The sequence below is a fragment of the Stenella coeruleoalba genome, assembly GCF_951394435.1.
Source record: "Stenella coeruleoalba genome assembly, chromosome: 3".
Lineage (NCBI taxonomy): Eukaryota > Metazoa > Chordata > Mammalia > Artiodactyla > Delphinidae > Stenella > Stenella coeruleoalba.
In genome coordinates, this window is record NC_137148.1 from 127,999,830 (window position 1) to 128,016,830 (window position 17,001).

At 39.5% G+C, this 17,001-nt stretch overlaps 2 protein-coding genes across 2 annotated transcripts in view; one reads left to right on the forward strand and one right to left on the reverse strand.

Moving 5' to 3' along the window:
* Positions 1–17,001, forward strand: part of G3BP1 (G3BP stress granule assembly factor 1) — a 1,009,408-nt gene that overhangs the window by 680,048 nt on the left and 312,359 nt on the right. The window lies entirely within an intron of this gene.
* NMUR2 (neuromedin U receptor 2) lies at positions 3,220–16,915 on the reverse strand. Its single transcript, XM_079918612.1, has 4 exons — positions 16,085–16,915; positions 9,367–9,451; positions 7,018–7,143; positions 3,220–3,636 (listed from the first exon to the last, which is right to left on the reverse strand). The coding sequence occupies exons 1-4, from the start codon at positions 16,799–16,801 to the stop codon at positions 3,341–3,343; spliced, it is 1,224 nt and encodes a 407-aa protein (XP_079774738.1). The 5' UTR covers positions 16,802–16,915; the 3' UTR covers positions 3,220–3,340.

The window sequence follows — 17,001 nt, forward strand, 5'->3', positions numbered from 1 at the left end:
TGTCATAATTAGTATGCTTTAGCTTATTTTATCTCTTACCTCTTTGGTCAAAATCTGGTCCATTGACTTTTTTTCAATGAGTTAACTGCAGCTTTAAGTGGTCTGTAATTATAATGGTGCTATAGGGGATTTAGTCTACAAACAAATCACATATAGTCCAGCAAGATGGCAGATTGCCAGCGTATTGATAGATAGTCATGTGCTGATAAGCCACCTCTCTGATGGGCAGTGTTTACCAATTTCTATGGTGTAAATATTTCCACTGAGGCTGATTTCAAGCGACCGATCATTTGACAACAGCCTCTCAAAATTCCTAAATATGTAATAATAAACTTTTGCAAGCCAGTCCAAGCCAGCACACCACTAAACAGTTAGTTCTTATACATACTGGACTCTTATGTAGAATAACGATGCTTTTTAATTATCCTGCAGTGCCTTCATTCAACTATAACTCATACATTAAGAGAGTGTCTTTATGGAAGACTGTTAAGGGCCCTTTAGAATATGATTATAATAATTTAAGTCATAGACTACTTTGAGGTGCTAATCAAAGCTATAAACGTTCTCTAAAAGAAAAAAAAAGTACACACTAAGAATTATGAATACGATTTCAGGGAATTCTTCTACCTCTGAAACTTGTCCATGGGTCTCAGATTAATAATCTCTGCTATCTCTTTGGGCCAAACTAATTTGGCAAGCAACATTGTGAATTTCATTGCTTCAGTTCACTAAGTTTGTGAATGACTAGAGAGCTCAAAATCACCATCGCACTGCAGAAAAGTTAAATTACCAATACTTTATTAATCATGTTTACTATCTGGCCTCTTCTGTCATTATTCTAAAATTCAGTGATCACAGGGAATTCAAGAGGAGATGATGTGGTCCATTACCGAGTTCAGTTGAGTAACATTGAACAATTTAGTTTTAGTTTCTCCCTTTATTCTACTAATTTTGTGTGAACTATTATATAAGCTAATCTAGGACTTGCGATATTTCAATCTTCATTTTTAAATACAAGCTTCCTATATGTACATATGGGCATGTGTATGTATGTCTATATAGACAAAATTAACACTTTTTTCTCCCTTTTCTAGTGCTAGGCTTAATTAAACCTATTGCCCTCTGACTAGGTCAAACACCTTTTTTACATAGTCCCATAGTACTTGTATGTGGATTTTGTGGCGCACTTCACAGTTAGATTTAAACAATTAATTTTGTAATGATTTTCAAAAATAATCATTTCTTCTATTATACGTATAATTTAAAGGCCAGGTGATGCCACATGCCCATTACCTAATGGGTTCTGAAAATTTGTTGAATGAAAGAATTAATGATAATATTTTGGATATAAATGTTTAAGAGAGAAAAGATAAACAAGGAGAAAAAAAGAGACCAAAGTTTTAATGAAGCAACCAAATTACTAGCTTCAGTTTCAGTGTTGTTTCATTTTCTATCCATCCAGCTACAACAGCAATATTTTTAGCCCTGGTCATTTGGAGTTGACGTTGATGAGAATAATCATACTAGACCTTCAAGAGGCAAGAAGGAAACTCATTTCTCCTCCATTTTTGAGGTTTTTGTTTTGTTGAGTCTTTTCAGCTGAATTCTTCAATGACCAGAGAATTTCTGCTCACCAACATAAACCATCACTAAGAATTCAGATTCCCTAAAGTTGACTTATAATTAGCTAAGCGATTTAAAAAATATATTGAATCACTTTGAAGATGACTGTTCAGTTAGGAAATGATGTCAGAGACCAATATTCTCATTTTTTAGTAGAATGGTTCTTTCAACTTGGGGAGAATTCAGAGACTAAAAAGCTAGAGCTTGCATGTTTCAGCATCAGTAAAGCCTGGGGCTGAGAAGAGCCTTCTCACGTGGCAAGCACAGCAGGCATGCCGTTATAATCATGGCTGATTAAACGGCCAACTGAAGGTCAGACGACCCTGTCAGAAACAGAATCTTAGTCTTTCAGTTCTTTAACACGGTTTCATTTGGAGCTGTTTATTTGGCTCAGTACATTGGAATGTGAGACAACTCATCACATATTTATTGAATATCTACCACTGTGATCGATATTGTCAGGATTCCAGTAACAGCAAAAAGGAACACAGGCTACTTCATGCCTTTGACAAATTTACATTCTGGCAAAGCAAGAATATAAATCATGGAAATACAGAGCAGTGTGAAGAAAGAGCTTAAGAGACATAAACTGATAGAAGAGTCAGATACCACTTCTATTTGAATAAATCAAGCATGGTTTCATGGAAGAGGTACCACTTTGAGCTGGACATTGAAGAATGGGTAGGATCTCATCAGATGGAGAATGGAAATACAGAAGGCATTCTATAAACATATATATGCAGCTGGGGAAACTGGGGTGTGTTTTCATAAGAGCAAGTAATTCAATTTGAGTAGAAATATATAGTATTTGTGATGATACAATGGAAGGTGAGTCTGGAAGGTAGATTTTACCCATATTATATGAGTGACAGTGTTATAGAGGTAATGAAGGATTGAGTAGGGGGAAGTCATGGGTTTGAGACCAGTAGTCACCATTTGACTTGTCTCTGTTCTGAGACAGTAGACGTACCTCTGTCTGTTATGGCGTAAGTTATTAGAAATCCAAGTCTAGACCAAATTATGAAGCAACTAAGTTTATGTTTGGTATGGTTTGATTCTTTGGACCTTCCACCATAGCCTTCTCCCTCTTCCCATTCTTCTCTAAGTGGAACTTGTATCTAATTCCACCCCTGGTGAGGAATGTCTGGTAATGACTTGGGGATTGGAACAGGTGGGAATAATAGTTCTGAGGAGCATTCCTGTGTTATCAGGAGGACTCTTAAAGTCAAAGGCTTCAGGACTCCAAGGAATCACATTATGATGGCACCATATGAGGCAGTAGGGTAAATAGCTTGCTATGGAAGAACTGGCGTGGACCCCTCAAATCATATAAACAGCTTCTCCATGTCTCCCTCTGTGTCTCACAGAAACCACTGGTTGTAGGAAAGACAGCCTGATTCAGAGTGTGAATAACAGGACAAACCATTCCCAATAGTGGAAATGGCTCAAAGTATATGTGCCATGCTTTGCTAGTCATGTTCTTTTCATGAACTAATAAAGGGGCATGAAGCAGTTAAGATAGTGGAAAGCTAACTAAAAATCAGGAGGTTCTGGGTTTTAGATCTAGATTTAAGTAGCAGTTTTCACATTTGTTAAAAAAAAAACAACCTAGAATTGGATATATAAGTTCTAAGGGTCATTTTACCTCCTTAATATCATACAGGAAGGCGTAAATTATGGGATGTCCCTCCCTCTAGTGTGGAGCCATAGAGGAACGTCAGCTCTTTGAGAGTTCCTTTCTTAGTGCCTGTCCAGTACAGAGGGCTGTGGGGAAATGAGAGCTGCAGATGGACAGCTGACAAGGGAACTGGGGACCCACATCTTCAGTCAGCTTCACAAGGTGACATTCTGTCAGGAAGATGTTCTGCTGCACAGATGGCCCCTGTGGGTGGTTCTGGGAGGGCCGCTGTTTGCAGGAAGGAGTGATCACATTCCGGAATGCTGCTCGGAAGCGGCGAGAGAGTAGGTTGTAGATAATGGGGTTGACAGCTGAGCTCAGGTAGAAGAGGACACCTGGAATGCAGGAGATTAAGAGACATGCCAAGGAGAAATTGGGGGAGAGGTATGACAGGGAGAAGCATAACTATTTAACAAAGGTCTTGAATCCCTTTGATTGCCTCGTTTGGAAGTGATAATATACATAAGACTCTAATTGAGAATACAAAATGCTCTGAACAGATCTACCACCTGTGTACTTAGGAATCAAACCCAGAAAGATTAAAGAGTCTTGGAAAAATTGAGGCTGGCATGGGATCTCTCTGAGATGTTTGGCAACTTCCTTTGATCCCCACTTGTTTAATCAACGAACATGTTCCCATAGCATTAACGAGAGATGCTTAAGTATCAGAGGAAAGAGAGATTTTTTTTTTTATCTCATTGGAGTTTTGCTTAAATCTATAATTTGAAACTGCAAGTAATGGAGGAATAGTAAATCAGTCAAGGCATAGTCTCTGCTGAGACTTCTTAAAATGCTAAATATCTCGTCAAAGAAGTATTCCCCGATGTCTTTTCCCTACCTAGCCTTTCCCCTTGATGGTTCTTCCCACCTTATTTCCCACCTTATTGAATATTTGTATTTTTCCATTTGTTTTCTCCTCCAAATGTCTTGCACACTGCCATTTTCTTGGTTGGTATTCACTTTTCCTTTATTACCATATCCTATTCTGTTTTCGCAAGGCCCAAGGGGAGCCTAAGGTTGAGAATCAGAGGACTTAGTTTCTGATCTTGGCCTTTGCTTGTTCTGTGACCCTGGACAGAACGGGCACTTCAATTTCCTTTTCTCTGTAAAGTGGGGATGATAATACCTTTTTAACTCACCTCCCTGGATTATTGTGAGGATTAAATTGAGTTACTGTCTACAGAAGGGCTGAGAATAAGAATATAAAACAAGTGGTAGGTGCTGTCCTCAACACATTCACTGTTGTCCTCATTTATATAGTTCAGGACATTCGGAGTGCCATATGCCCTGTGGACAGAATTGGGCAGGGAGGAGTGTAGGACGGTAATATTTCTATAGACTGTTAATTTGTTCAATAAAGAAATACTGGGATTCCCTGGTGGTGCAGTGATTGAGAGTCCGGCTGCCGATGCAGGGGACACAGGTTCGTGCCCCGGTCCGGGAAGATCCCACATGCCGCGGAGCGGCTGGGCCCGTGAGCCATGGCCGCTGAGCCTGCGCGTCCGGAGCCTGTGCTCCGCAACGGGAGACGCCACAACAGTGAGAGGCCCGCGTACCGCAAAAAATAAATAAATAAATACTGATTGAACTCATTTTACGACTTTGAGGCACATTGGAAGGTAGTGGATTTAGACTTTGTTCTCCAAGGACTTGGAATAGTATTGCAGAACAAGATTTATGCCTAATTTCAGTAATTAACAAAAGGATGGTACCAAACAGTATCCGTTAAGAAAAGAGCAAAATATGTGACACCAACAGTCATGCTATGGAAATTCACGTAATGGCATAAACACAAGAACTCTAATGGTCATGACAAATTTAATGGGGGTGATTGGACTCTAGCGAGACCATGAAATGGGTAGGAGATATTGGGGAAGAGAGGAGAGAGTGCTGCAAGTAGAAGGCTTAGCGTGCACCAGTGTGCTAGAGAATGATTATTGTGCAAGAATAATGCAGAATGTGCAGAAATCCCTAATTCACCAGTTTGACAAGCATTCAATACATGGTTTATGAATGAAAATACTATAACTTGAGGGTCAAAAGGCAAGTTGGGGCCATTTCTGGGGTAGCATTTAAGAGGTTTAGACATCATCTGGTTGGCAAGGTGGGGAAGGGAGAAATTACATCTTAACAGGAAAATGTTATTGCAAATGAACAACTTGGGAATCTTAAAATGGTTGTCTTGATGCCTCTGGAGGAGTGTAGATCAAGCTTCATGTGATCTTGTGTGTTTTCCAATTTTTTTAAAGAATAACTTATTTTATTTAAAAAATGTTTTATTAGAGTAGAGTTGATTTACAATGTTGTGTTAGTTTCAGGTGTGCAACAAAGTGAATCAGTTATACATATATCCACTCTAGTATTGAGTAGAATTCCTTGTGCTCTACAGTAGGTCCTTATTTGTTATCTATTTTACATATAGTAGTGTATATATTATTTAAACACTCCCATTTTCTAAGACTAACCACAAAGATCAGAGCCATAAACATTTTTGATTTTTTTGTCCAGAATAATAAATAGTTTAACATGGAGGAAAGTCCTAATGTCCAGGTATAAACTGTACACAAGCCCTGCTGAGTACAAAAAAGATGGTTGTAGAAAATAGATAATATATATGGTATTCAGTATACATATGAATGCTATTGTTTCTGTTCTGTGCACATCTGGAGCTTAACTTGCATAAATTGATCTTATCTTTCTTCCTTAATGATGTCTTTGATAAAGAGCCCATAGGACCGTCCAATGACTAGCAGAGGTAGAGGGATAGAAGTGGTGTGACCCTAAGACTAATAGTTACACTGACTGGGAAAGAAAGACTCAGGTGGCCATTCTTTGCTCCATTTTAGAGGAAAGAACCCTGAACTTGAAGTTAGGTGACTCAGGCTTGAACCTTGTTTTTACCATTTGCCAACTGAGTGTCTTTGGACAAGTCATTTCTTCTTTGTAGAACTGTTTTTTAACCGTAAAATGTTGATGATAATATCCACTTTACAAACTTGTGATGGTTGTAGAAGATAGGCTATAGCATTTTACAGCTTAAAAAGTTCTTCAATAGCTATTATTTTATTTGCTTCTTACCATCAGCCTGTGTTGTATATAGAGCAGGCATTATTGCCACCTTACAGTTGAGGAAACTTTGGCAAGAAGAAATCCATATTCTGCGTATCACTCAGAATATAAATGGTGGTATTGAGATGCAAATCCAGGTCCTCTGATTTAGTAACCTTTCAACCACTCTCTCTCTCTCATATTCTATGGTGTCCTTAACAAGCAGCATTAAAGTAGCCTAAAAGCAGACCTTGAGGCCCCATGAATACGCTTTGGCTGGCTTTCATGAGGGTCTAACACTTGCTGAAGACAATACAGGATTTCAGGGACATGGATGTTCAATAAATAAGAACCAATTAAATCACATGGCCATTGAAAGGAGAACCAAAGGAATCATTCCTTTGACCATTTTCCTGCTGTAATCATCAAGCTTAGAGTTGAGGTCTTTCATAAAGTAGTGTCTCAAATAGTAATACGGTGTATTTCTTTTGAACCTGTAACATATGTAATCAATACTTAAATAAAATAAAAATCAAGTGTCTTCATTACAGTATGGCAGATCCCCATGATAAATTGGTATATACAGATAGAACCTACTGCTCTAAGCAAGATGAAGAAGCTGCAGTTACCTGGACACCTGTGATACACCCCAACGAGCTAAATTTTACCTGATACCACATGGATGAGATTGAACACAGCAGCCAGGGATTCAGTCCACTCCTCCACAAAGCTGAAGAAGAGCCGATCAATGTGGAATGGGGCCCAACAGATAGCAAACACTAAGACCAAGACAACTGGAAAGGGATGATGAAGGGGAGAGTCAAAGGCAGTCAAAGCAAGAACAGGTATACAGTGCCCACCCTGAGTTCATCCATTCCTTCTAGCATTTCCCCTCCATCTTTGTTAAGTTATAATTGCTAAAGGCCACCTAGATCCTAAAGAGACTCTACATAGAATATGTAAACATAAGAATGAATTTTATAGGATTGAGAATCAGTTTTCCATACGGTTGTAAAGGATTTCTTGTGTAATGTAAGTTTCCTTCAGGATATTTAGAATAGTATTGAATGTATTCAAAGTTCTGAAAACATTCTATTGTGGAAAATAAATTATGTTGCAGGTAGACTGTTGGAATCACATAAACTGGATATATAAGTAAAATGATTGTGTTCAAGCAACTTGGTGTTCTTTAAAGTTATAGATTAATAACAAACTATGAAGTATAGTATGAATTTATCTTGTTTTTCTAGAAAAAAATTAGAAGTTTCTATGATTTTAGTCATTTAAAATTCTGTAAGGTGTCGGGAAGGAGAAAGGTCAAACAACCATGAGTGTAATACAAGCATCTTAGGATTGGGATGGGGATGTGTCTATTATATTATAAATTGCTAGAGCACAGAATTCCTTCCACTTCCTTTATGTTTGTTTTTACATTTATTTTCAAATGATTACAGATTTACAGGAAGTTGCACCTTCCAGTTTCTTACTTTCAGCTCCCATGACAGAGATTGGTGCTACCATAGTTTCTCTAAGGGGCATTTATTCTCCAGAAAAATAAACATGTATGTTTTTTTCTCTCCTGAAGTTGTAAAATACTTTCCTTTCCTTTCCTTTCCTTTCGAGGCTTGAGATTTACCTCAGAATAATCTAGTAGGGGCTAAAGGAGAGATAGGGATATAGAGGAAACAAGATGAGCTATGAGCTGATAACTTTTAAAGCTGGGTGATGGGTATTTTGGTGTTCATTTTACAATTCTCTGTACTCAAGAGCACATTTGATGTTTTCCATAGTAAATAGTACATATGTTTCCTGTTGGCATTAAAACACTCAGAGTAAGTTGTCTGCCTGCATGATGTGGTTTCAGGAATATCTGGAAGATTCTTCTGAATTTACCTCCCAAGAAAAAGTCCCTAATCTGCTTACTACTGCCTACAATTCCCTCTAGTTAAAAATTTAATTCGTGTTATAATTAAACTCTCTGCCCCCAAAGGCAAATAGTTCACAGTATATTTTATCATTGTGACTTTAATGTGAGTACACTTCAAGTCCTTTTGTGAGAGATTATGATCAGAGAGATTATGATCAAAGAGAAATGGGGAGAAATATTGAAGACACTAGATTTCTTAGTAGGGAAAGTCACGTGCTAACAGGGGCTAAAATATTTCAAGAAGGTGATTGGTAGAGTTGAAAAGACATACAGTGACCTCACAGGTTTTTGGGTTTGTTTTTTTTTTTTTTGGTTCATAGACGTCACATAGTTACAGTGAGTGTTTCATATGCATATTCGCCTGGAGGATTTGTTTCTTCCAAATTTCATGCTGTGACTTGAAAAGTATATTATAAACCTCCTTTCTCTAATTGATTGGTATCTCATTAGACCAGTTGGATCATATATTTTTATAACATTCTTTTGGGAGAGTGTGAATCAGTGCCTGGATGTGTTTTAAAATATCTTATCTATATAAAAGAGTGTACCGTTTATATAAAATCATACAATGTCATAAGAGGAATGACTACTTAGAAGGATTCTTAGCCAGATGTCCTTATTCTGGAAGTAAAAGATCCCATGGAGTCCAAGCTTGGGTACCAGGGGGCTCCGGAGCCCCCTGAAATGGATTGTAAAACATTTGATGTATGTTCGTTCGTACACTTTCTGAGTGGAGAGTTCACTGTTTCCACGATATTTTTAAAGAAACCCATAACACAAAATCGGTAAGAACCACCTGCTCATTTTAGGGAGGAAAAGAGGTACTTAAAGGCTCTTAGAGTGGATATGATTTACCAAGCATTGAACAGAGTGTATTTCAATGGTTGCAATTTAGTGTGTTATTCTGAGGTTTAAAAACCAAAATAGAACAAAATAGACAGGTCCTAGATGCTTGAGTAAGCCACGGAAGATCAGAACATGACACTACGTTTCAGGAGAATTTTGATCCAGATCCCAGCAGCACTTGATCAATACCAAATATAACTCCTTTGCTTTAACAAACAAGCAAAATACAAAATGGAGGACTCACACAGCATTTTAGTGACTGATTTTCTGGATGGTCTTTGAATATTTGCAGTTACTTCATCTGCTTCAAGGGGTTGGTCTTTCCTCAGCTGCAAGAGAAATGCAAAGAGATATAAAGAAAGGGAAACATTTTTTCCTCCCATTAAGAGCTGAGAAGTGTGACTCTAACACTCATTTTGCAGACAAAAAACTGGACTTAAAGAAATGTAAGAATTTGTTAACATGTAAGAATATGTTTAACCATAAGTTGGAGGTGGAGTTGGATCAAGGTCACCTAACTCAACTGGATAGATGGTTGTGGCCAAGTTCCAGGCAACCATTTATCCTATGCTACTCTGTAGAACCCTAGTTTTGTAGCATATTAATAGATATTCCTTGAAAAATAAGAAATTCTGAAGTTAAAAAATGTTAGTCTTTTTCATTCATCCATTCATTTATTCAATAATTATTAGACATCTATTAGAATGGCATCCCTCTGCCATGCAGTGGGTAGGCAGTAGAAAACAAAAACAGGTATTATTTCTGCTTCATGAAGTTTATAGTCTTTATTCTGGGTCTTCTCAGAGCCTTAAAGTGCTAATGGACATTACACATTTCCATGGGGGACAGTGTATCACCTTTCCTCCACCCCTACCTTGCACATCCCACATCTCCCACCCTCAAAGGGGATAGTGCTTCTTTGACTAAACAATACCCTTCCCAACCCATTTCAGTGGAACACCTGGTACCATCTTGAGAAGCACAATTTGGGAAACTCTGCTTTACAAATATTACCCATAAGGGTATATGTGTTTCTGAGTTTAGATGTTAAAATATACTCCTCCTTGTTGGAAGATATGGTGATCCTTAAAGTAGCATCTGAAAATTTCAAATATTAACATTTCCTGTACATGCAATCTCTCTTGCCCAGTTCAAGTCCCACCTACTTGTGGCCACTGTAGCCCATTGTCCTCTCCTTTCTCTGAACTCACATACCACTGAAGAGCTACATCATTCATCTAGTTGTGAATTTTTTCTCTTTAATTCATATGTTTCTAATTTGTGGTGATAGCCAGATAAAAAAAGCTTTAAGGTCTCATGATAAACTACCATCATATATCTGGAAGATAATATAGTATATATTTGCCGATTGGTTCTCCAGCATTTATTCTCCTCTTCTCTTACCAACTGTGCCCTGATTTTCCTGGTGGATTTACTCCTTCTCCATTTCATAGTCATTAATTTGGGTGGGAATGATCCCATCTCCAGATACAGGTTTAGTCCCTAGATAACTTAGCTGCTCTCCTTCAGTCACAGTGTTTGGATAATTGAGACCAATGAGATTTCAGATATTTGCTTATACGTTTAGGAATGAAAGTTTCATTTCTCTTTTATTGGAACTACCAGAGGGAGCTTTTTGTTTTTTCCTCACCATAAGGAATGTGCTTAGAGCCACCAGTGGACTGCTATGCAGATTTGGAGGTTGAAACCAATACCATAGAAAGAAGAGCAAAGAAAAAGAAATAAAGTTAGGTCCTTGATGACACTGTGTGTCTTACTGGATTAATCTTTCCCAAGAGCCAGCTCTCCCTCTGGATTTTTCAGGTCTATGCTGTCTTTCATATTTTGTCAGATTGAGTTGGAGTTCCCTCATTAGCAATGTAGAAAGTCTTGACAAACTAAGGCCATCAGTGGAAGGAAAATTCAACCTGTTTTATATAGTCTCAGGGTAGATTAGGATCAATTTATTGAATTATAGGGAGACATATTTCAATTCAGTATAGAGAAGAAATTAGTGTGCTGTGTGCAACAGTGGAACAGAATGCTCTAAGACGCAGTGAGCTTCCTGGGCTAGATGGCATTTTTATAGAATATTTAATTTATTTATTTTTAATAAATTTATTTATTTATTTATTTTATTCTTTTTGGCTGCATTGGGTCTTCATTGTTGCATGTAGGCTTTCTCTAGTTGCGGCGAGTGGGGCTACTCTCTGTTGCAGTGCATAGGCTTCTCATTGTGGTGGCTTCTCCTGTTGCCGAGCACGGGCTCTAGGTGCGTGGGCCTCAGTAGTTGTGGTGCACGTGCTCAGTGGTTATGGCTCGTGGGCTTAGTTGCTCCACGGCACGTGGAATCTTCCCGGACCAGGGCTCGAACCTGTGTCCCCTGCATTGGCAGGTGGATTCTTAACCACTGCGCCACCAGGGAAGTCCCTACAGAATATTTTAGAGAAGGTATTTAAAATTAAATAAGACTTGGAAGAAAAGATCATTAATAGTTGCCTCCAAAGTTCAACAAATCAATATCCTGTCTCTAACAAACATGTAAGCTCCTAGAAGTCAGGTTGCTTTCAGCATTGCACTGCCCTTAAGTATCCACACAGATGATTAACAAAACTGGCCATCTGTCTCTCGGATATATTGGTGTTCCCTACATATACCTGTGTCTTCAGAAAGTGAGGGATTGAAGTTCTGTGAGATTTGACCCTTCGGAGTCACCTAGAACTTGAAGGAAATAGGGGAAAATATTGTGCAGTTATTAGGAATAAATGGGAGAGAACTAAAGGTGATGTTATTAATATACTAGTAAAACAAAATAATGCAGGTATAGTTCTTAACTCAATGGCTGGCACATGATACTCAGTAAGTTATAGATTGTGATTCTGGGAGTTCCCTGGTGGCCTAGTGGTTAGAATTCCGGGCTTTCACTGCCATGGCCCGGGTTCATTCCCTGGGTGGGGGACTGAGATCCTGCAAGCTGCACAGCATGGCCAAAAAAAAAAAAGTTTCATATATTGTGGTTCTGATTATTGTCCTGGGTTTACTCGAAAGGCATTTTTATGAAATATTTATTTGTAACTGTAGGCCCACTCATGTGTATTACTGAGTCCCTTCTAGAAATTCTCCTTCTCATGGTACCATTCACCACAAGCTGTACCCGTGCTAATGCAAAGAAGCGTCCAGATACACTGAGAAGAAAACCACTGGTGTTGAAGGTTAGAGCAATGCACCAAACTGCACATCTTCCTAACTCATCTTCAGTTATGTTCTAATGATTTCATACCATTTAAAAAATGTTGTCCTTATTACTAGATAGTTATTCCATTATTTGATTTCAGTCCATAGTCAAGAACAAAGAAAGATTTTTAAGATCTGTTAGTCACTTCTTCGGTGGGTCTAACTATTCTCACTGGGAATTTCTTCACCCCAGGGAAAAATTTCTTTAAATCAAACAGCAAGCAAATGGTGCACACAATCTTTTTATGAACAGGCTTCTTGTACAGCTCAGTTTGCACTGAAAAGAAAAATTATGTGTCTCTTAATCATCACATTTCAGCTTCCTTAGGTTACAGTGACACAACTAGCCAACTAGAAGAAGAGTCAGAAACAGAATGTTTATGCATATTATACATTGTTCCAGCAGAATTTGAAGGGGTTGACATAGTAGAATAGAATCCAGTTTGTCTAGCCAATATTAAATGCTGCTTTATTTCTTGTTGAATAATTTCATTTCCCTTCAGATGTTTGGTAGAGTAGATATTTGTCCATTAATTATTCTCACCCACGCCTAAACACTTTAAAAGTCAACTTACAAAAATAGGAGAGGAACATTGTCATCACTCTATAGGAAGTTCAGAACCCTTCCTACCTCACTCCTTTTAGTTATTTTTATGTAAGATAAAAGGTGAAGGGGAGACGTGAGGTTGATTATCATTCAGACTGACGTATAATCCTGATCAGTTGTTTATACTGCTTAAAATCATTTCACCAGCTGTTCATTTATGTAGACTGTGATTCATTTATATAGCTTTAGGATGCCAAGATATAATCATAGCTTTTGTGTAAATATCTCTATAATCTGAACAAAATCCGTTTATTTAAAAAAAAACCAGTCCAACCCTGTTTGTCCTGGCTGAATTCTGCTACAATTCATAATCCATCCTCTTTGGCTCAAGCTTTAATGCTGCATGTGGGAGATACAAGGACTAGGTGAGAGCTTCCCAGGTGGGAAGGAACTTGCCCTGGGATTGCCTGTTTCCCAACTCCATTATGTTCGAACCCTGGAGAGCAGCTCGGTGGACACTTGTGTCCTGTAACGATGAAGCAGCTCTGATTGCTCAACTTTGAGCATACGTATTGCTCCCCTCATTCTTCCCTGGTCCTGGGAGTACATCAGTCTTGGTTTTCTGCCTTCTGAAGGCAATGGGGCCCACAGTCAATCATAACTTTCGACTTGCCATGAGAATCAGTACTCCTCAGAATTGATTGAATCTCTTCAAAAATCTTTTAGATCAAAAAGGCTTTTTGAGACAGTGTTTCCAAGTCTCCCATTTTGAAGGTAGAGAAGCTGAAGTCCAGCAATAAAGGAAATAATTTAGCCTCATTCACTCATTCATTGAGCTTACAGTCTAGTTGGAGAGGAAGAAGTTAAGGAACCCACAAATATAGAATTATAAATTGTGATAAATGCAATGATGGGAAATTGCTAAGAATCATGAGCACCTAGAGAGGAACCAGGTAGTTAGGGAATCAGGGAGCGCTTCCTGGAGGAAGTGTGAGTGAAGTATGATTTAAAGGATCAGTGGGAGTTAGAAAGGCAAAAACGATTGTGGTAGTAGACAGAAGGAACATTTCTGGCAAAAACAGAGCAAAAGGTGCAAAGGTCTTGAGACCAATGCCACAGACTAAGGCCTACTTCTGATTCCCAGTCTAGAGGTCTTTAAATTAAATGTTACTATAGAAGTGACATTCTAAGCCGTAGTTCCTTTCCTGGTGTCCTCTGGGTAACACCTCATCCTTCCTGAGAATAGGATGCTGTAAGTTGCACTACACACGCAAAGCAAACTAGGGTGGTTTCTAAGCCGTTGTCTGAGCTATCACTTAGCTTCTGATACAAGGTAGCTGTAGATTCATGACAACCAAACAAAGTGACACTTAAATTAATTGCTTGGGGGGGAAACGTGTTTCCTATTCACAGTTAAATATTTCCTCTAAATTGATCCAAGGCAAGTGATTGTTTGCCGTTTGAAGAGATGGTATTGATAAATTTGAGGTGGATATTTCTCATAGGGCTCATGATATTTGGAATCATGCAGAAGTCCTTTCCGCCACAGTTGGATACACAGGGCTTTCTAAAGACATGATGACTGTGAACTAGTCTGGGTTGACACTTGTCTCTGGGAATTATAGGGGCCAGCCCTCCCGGAGACTGGCATAACTCTGCCTGATTAGATTTACTCCTGTGTCCAGACATCTGTTGTACTTAAAATCTATTCTTTCTCCTTAGACGTTGCCACTCTGCTTAGGCACAGTATTTATTTGAAAGGACCATCTGTGGAACACTCATTTCTGACACACACCTTTCTCAGAGATGCACTGAGATGGGAGTATATTAATTATCACATAATACATGGTATCAGAGCCATCTTGGTATGTATGATGTGAATGTGATGTCTGCTTTGTTTTACTTTCATTTATAATTCACATTGCTCCCACTCACAGATTTTCCTTTCCTTTTTTTTTAGGGAATCACAGGCTGTTAGAGCTATCAGGAGACTTAGATATGATCTGATGTAACCTTTTCATTTTATAAATGTAAAACCTAACTCCAGGAAAGAATTAAGGGGCTTTGCCTAAAGGCATATTATATGTGAGCTTCAGACCTGGGAGTCTAAGTGGTCTCATGACTATTTCCTACACAACCTACCTATTAAATGGGTATAAAACTGTCACAGTTAGATTTCATCTCTATGAATTTGGCTGCAGAATATACCAGGAAAGGAATCATATAGACTCACTCCTAACTTCATCAAAAGCAAAACAAAACAACAGTTTCAGACAATTCAGATCCAGGAAAAAAGAAAAGGAAAGAAAGAAGAAAGGAGAGAAGGAAGAAAGGAAGGAAGGAAGGAAGAAAGAAAGAAAGGGAAAGAAAGAAAGAAAAGAAAAGAAAGAAATTGGTTTACCGTGATGAGCACAGGAGAGAAAGCTCTAATTATAAAATGTTGCAAACTAAGTAATAATATTCTGTTAATTCCAGCTATCTCTTATTCACACTGTCTTCTAATCTATTTTATGTACTCTGTTTAATTCCTCGTCCCTCAATCTCCACCTGTTGAAAAGAAGTCCAGGTTGATCTCACTTAGGCCATATTTTTGCATTTTAATCTGATATTTCAACCAAAGGATCAAAGCAACCACAAAGAAGGGTCTGACTTTAAAACTATATTCGTCTTGGAGTATAAAACAGGCAGGGATTGTTTATTTTATACTCAGACCAAGTTGTTGCAGAGGAAAATTTCAATGCAGGCAAAGCAGGTGAGGGCAGGAAAGAGACAGCAGGGCGTGAAACAGTCTCTCCATGGGCAGCTACCTTGTGCTATTTAAAATGAGGCTCAACGTCAGACATACTGAATCAGATTTTCCTGGAGGGAGCGACCTGCCCATGGGTACCCATAGTGAGGTTTCCAGGTGATTTGTAGGAATACCTAGGTTTGAGAACCACAGGTATAGAGGGAAGAACAATGGAAGGTGACTTAAAGGAAATGACTTACAGTTGTGGTTACTGTTTGTCCAATTTGAATCCAGTCCTTTAACTTGCAAGTTTCCCCTCTGAGCTCATCCTATTTTTCTCTATGCTCCCTTCCAATTCTGAACTTCTCCAGTTCTAAATGTTTCTCCGAACTTTGAGTAAGAGAAAAAAGAAGGGATGCTGCCATCACGGTGGCAGCCGGCTTGGATACTCACTTTGAGCCCCATGAGGTAGTAGAGGACACTGATGACCATCATGGGGAGGATGTAGAAGAGGAAGGAGGTGACCTGGATAATGAAACTGTAGATCCACATGGGCTTAATGATCGTGCAGGTGGCAGAGCCCGGGACGAAGGACCCATTGGGGAAGTAGCGGAGCTTGATGCCGTGGATGCTGGTGTTGGGCAGAGACAAGAGAACAGAGAAGCCCCAGACGAGGCCGAGGGTTCGGAGGGCCCGCCGCCGGGTGCTCTCCAGCTTGGCACGGAACGGGTGGAGGATGGCCACGTATCGCTCCACGCTGACCGCGGTGATGCTGAGGACGGAGGCGAAGCACACCGTCTCAAAGAGGGCCGTCTTGAAGTAGCAGCCCACGGGCCCAAAAAGGAAGGGGTAGTTGCGCCACATCTCATAGACTTCCAGGGGCATCCCGAGAAGCAGGACCAGGAGGTCGGAGACTGCCAAGCTGAAGAAGTAGTAATTGGTGGGTGTCTTCATAGTCTGGTGCCGAAGAATCACCAGGCACACCAGGAGATTGCCAGCGACCCCCACCACAAAAATCAGAGAATACACCACAGACACCGGCAGGAAGAGGTGGCTGCGTGGAGGCCCGCAGAGCAAAGCTAGGTAGTCATCAGTGTTGTTCAGGTATTTCTTGAATGGATCTTCCAGTTCCTTTTGGTAGATCCAGGAAACATTCTCATGTTTTTCCATCACTGCCGTTAAAATCCAAGACCTGAGCCTCCTCTGGAATGATCCTCTGTCTCAAGCTGAGCCAGAAAAGAAAGAGAAAGCAGGCAGGCAAAGCACAGGCTCAGTGAAGGAGGCCGGGAGAGGGCTAGTGCTTTAGCAACGTTGGGCTGCTCAGACCTCAGATCCCTTCTGAAGAGCCCCCCGAGACAGAAGCCCCGCCC